The sequence below is a fragment of the Kryptolebias marmoratus genome, unplaced genomic scaffold (assembly GCF_001649575.2).
Source record: "Kryptolebias marmoratus isolate JLee-2015 unplaced genomic scaffold, ASM164957v2 Scaffold35, whole genome shotgun sequence".
NCBI classification, from domain to species: Eukaryota; Metazoa; Chordata; class Actinopteri; order Cyprinodontiformes; family Rivulidae; genus Kryptolebias; species Kryptolebias marmoratus.
This window is the reverse complement of record NW_023665769.1, coordinates 24,844-26,669: the sequence shown is the minus strand read 5'-3', so window position 1 is coordinate 26,669 and position 1,826 is coordinate 24,844. Positions and strand designations below refer to the sequence as shown.

The 1,826-nt window shown below is 45.8% G+C and overlaps 1 protein-coding gene across 1 annotated transcript in view; it reads right to left on the bottom strand.

Moving 5' to 3' along the window:
* abcg1 (ATP-binding cassette, sub-family G (WHITE), member 1) overlaps positions 1–1,826 on the bottom strand; it is a 13,391-nt gene that overhangs the window by 6,261 nt on the left and 5,304 nt on the right. Inside the window, exons 7-9 of the mRNA XM_037974392.1 lie at positions 1,405–1,722; positions 758–859; positions 333–501 (exon numbers count right to left, since the gene is read on the bottom strand). Of these exons, the coding sequence (XP_037830320.1) occupies positions 333–501; positions 758–859; positions 1,405–1,722 (589 nt within the window). The remainder of the gene's footprint in view (positions 1–332; positions 502–757; positions 860–1,404; positions 1,723–1,826) is intronic.

Genomic DNA, 1,826 nt, shown 5'->3' with positions numbered 1-1,826 from the left:
AGCTGCTTAACGAGCTGCTTAACGAGCTGCTTAACGAGCTGCTTAACGAGCTGCAGACCTGATCTTTAAGGTAGGTGGGAAGCTCATGTTGGAACAAGTTATTTTAACTCTTTTTGTTTTTAATGGAAGAAAAGATTTCAAAACACAGATTTCAACCTCAAATTCAATTAGTAATTAGAGGTAGAAGTATATTTTATTTATTAGTACTTGTACTGATGCTCAGCATCAATAAGTACTGAAATGTGAGTATTTGTGTTTGTCGCAGGAAAAAAAGAAGGCCCAGAACCGGGCCGAGCAGAACTGGAGGGTCCGTGTTGCGTGTGCCGACTCACAGGTGAGAACCGTGGGCATCAGAGCGGCGAACATGAGGAACAACATGGAGAAGAACAGGAACCCAGAGTTACTCAGAACCTTCTTGGCCTCGTTCCCGATGCCCAGGTACAGCAGACCAATCAGAACGCCGATCCCAATGTGGGACGAGATCCTCAGGTGAGTCAGCACCTGCTCGGCCAATCACAGCACTCAGACTCAGACTGACGACACCTCAAAGACAAAAAGCTGAGAAACATTTAAGTTTGGGCCCAGTTTGGTTCTGATTTAACAGCTTTCTGATAAAAAAACGATTCTGCCCTGAAATTAATAACAAATAAAATCTGTTTCCTGAATAAATTCATAAATTCTCCGATGATCGCGACTCGAACATCTGTCATCATCTGCCTCAGAATCAGAAACTGTCCGACTGTCCGAGTGTCCTCACCGAGTCTCTGAGGATGCTGAGGAAGGTCCTTCTGAGGAGGATGAGGAACTGAGTCATGCAGCTGGCAGAGAAGCTGTGACATCCTTCAGACGAAGAGCTCTCCTGACCACAACACAGAATTCAAAATTAACTCCTAAACTCCAGATCCGTCAGATTTGTTTAGATTTCACTGCAGGCTGAAACACATCGGATTCATTTATGTCATTTTATTAAGTAAAAAGCAGAAAAGGAAAAAAAAAAACCAGGAGCTGAACAGCTGCGGAAGCTATTAAAGGCCGAACACGAGCCGAAACCAGCAAAACAGCAGCTAAAAGCTCAAATTAAAGCTGAAACACTGCCGAAGATTTCCAAGAGAACAAAGAGTTTAAAGACTTCTCAGTTTGTCTCAACGAAATGTAAATAAAGGAAAATATTTTAAAAAGTCTAAAAACCAACAGAAGAAACTAAACAGGAAACAAAGTCTGAATGCTGACTCAGCATTTATCTGCTCCTTTAAACATGGCCGACCAGCTTTCCACCCAAACATAAACAGAACAAATAAAAGTGTTTTCAGGTCAACAGGTCGTGTTCTGGCTCTTTAACTTCACTTCCTGTTTTATTTTGAAAAGGTCTCCCCCTGAGCTGTTTGGGGTGTGTTTGTTTTCTACCTCGTCTGCGCGCTGCCACAGGACCGGGTGGAGCTTAGCGTCTCCGTTCGGCGCTGTCCGATCGTCCTCCTCCCACTTCCTGTCCTGAACGGCCCGCACCAGTCTCACCATCTGGTCCCCGTACTCCCCGGAGGCCACCTCCATGACTGCAGCCGGGACAGACAGAGGATGGGTCCAACAGAACCGGACCAGAACCTGACAGGACATCAGCTGTGGGAGTTCTGAGGATCCAGTTTGATTTTGGTTCTGACCCGTCTGTGTTGGACCTGAGTCCAGTTTGGAGAACAGGAAGCTGCTCTCCTTCAGGGAGGAGGCTGATCAGAAATCAGATTTCATCCGGGTCACTCTGCCTGCAGCAGGTAAGATACTGACTCATCAGATCCCCCAGAACCAGATCAGTGTGTGTGTGTGTGTGTGTGTGT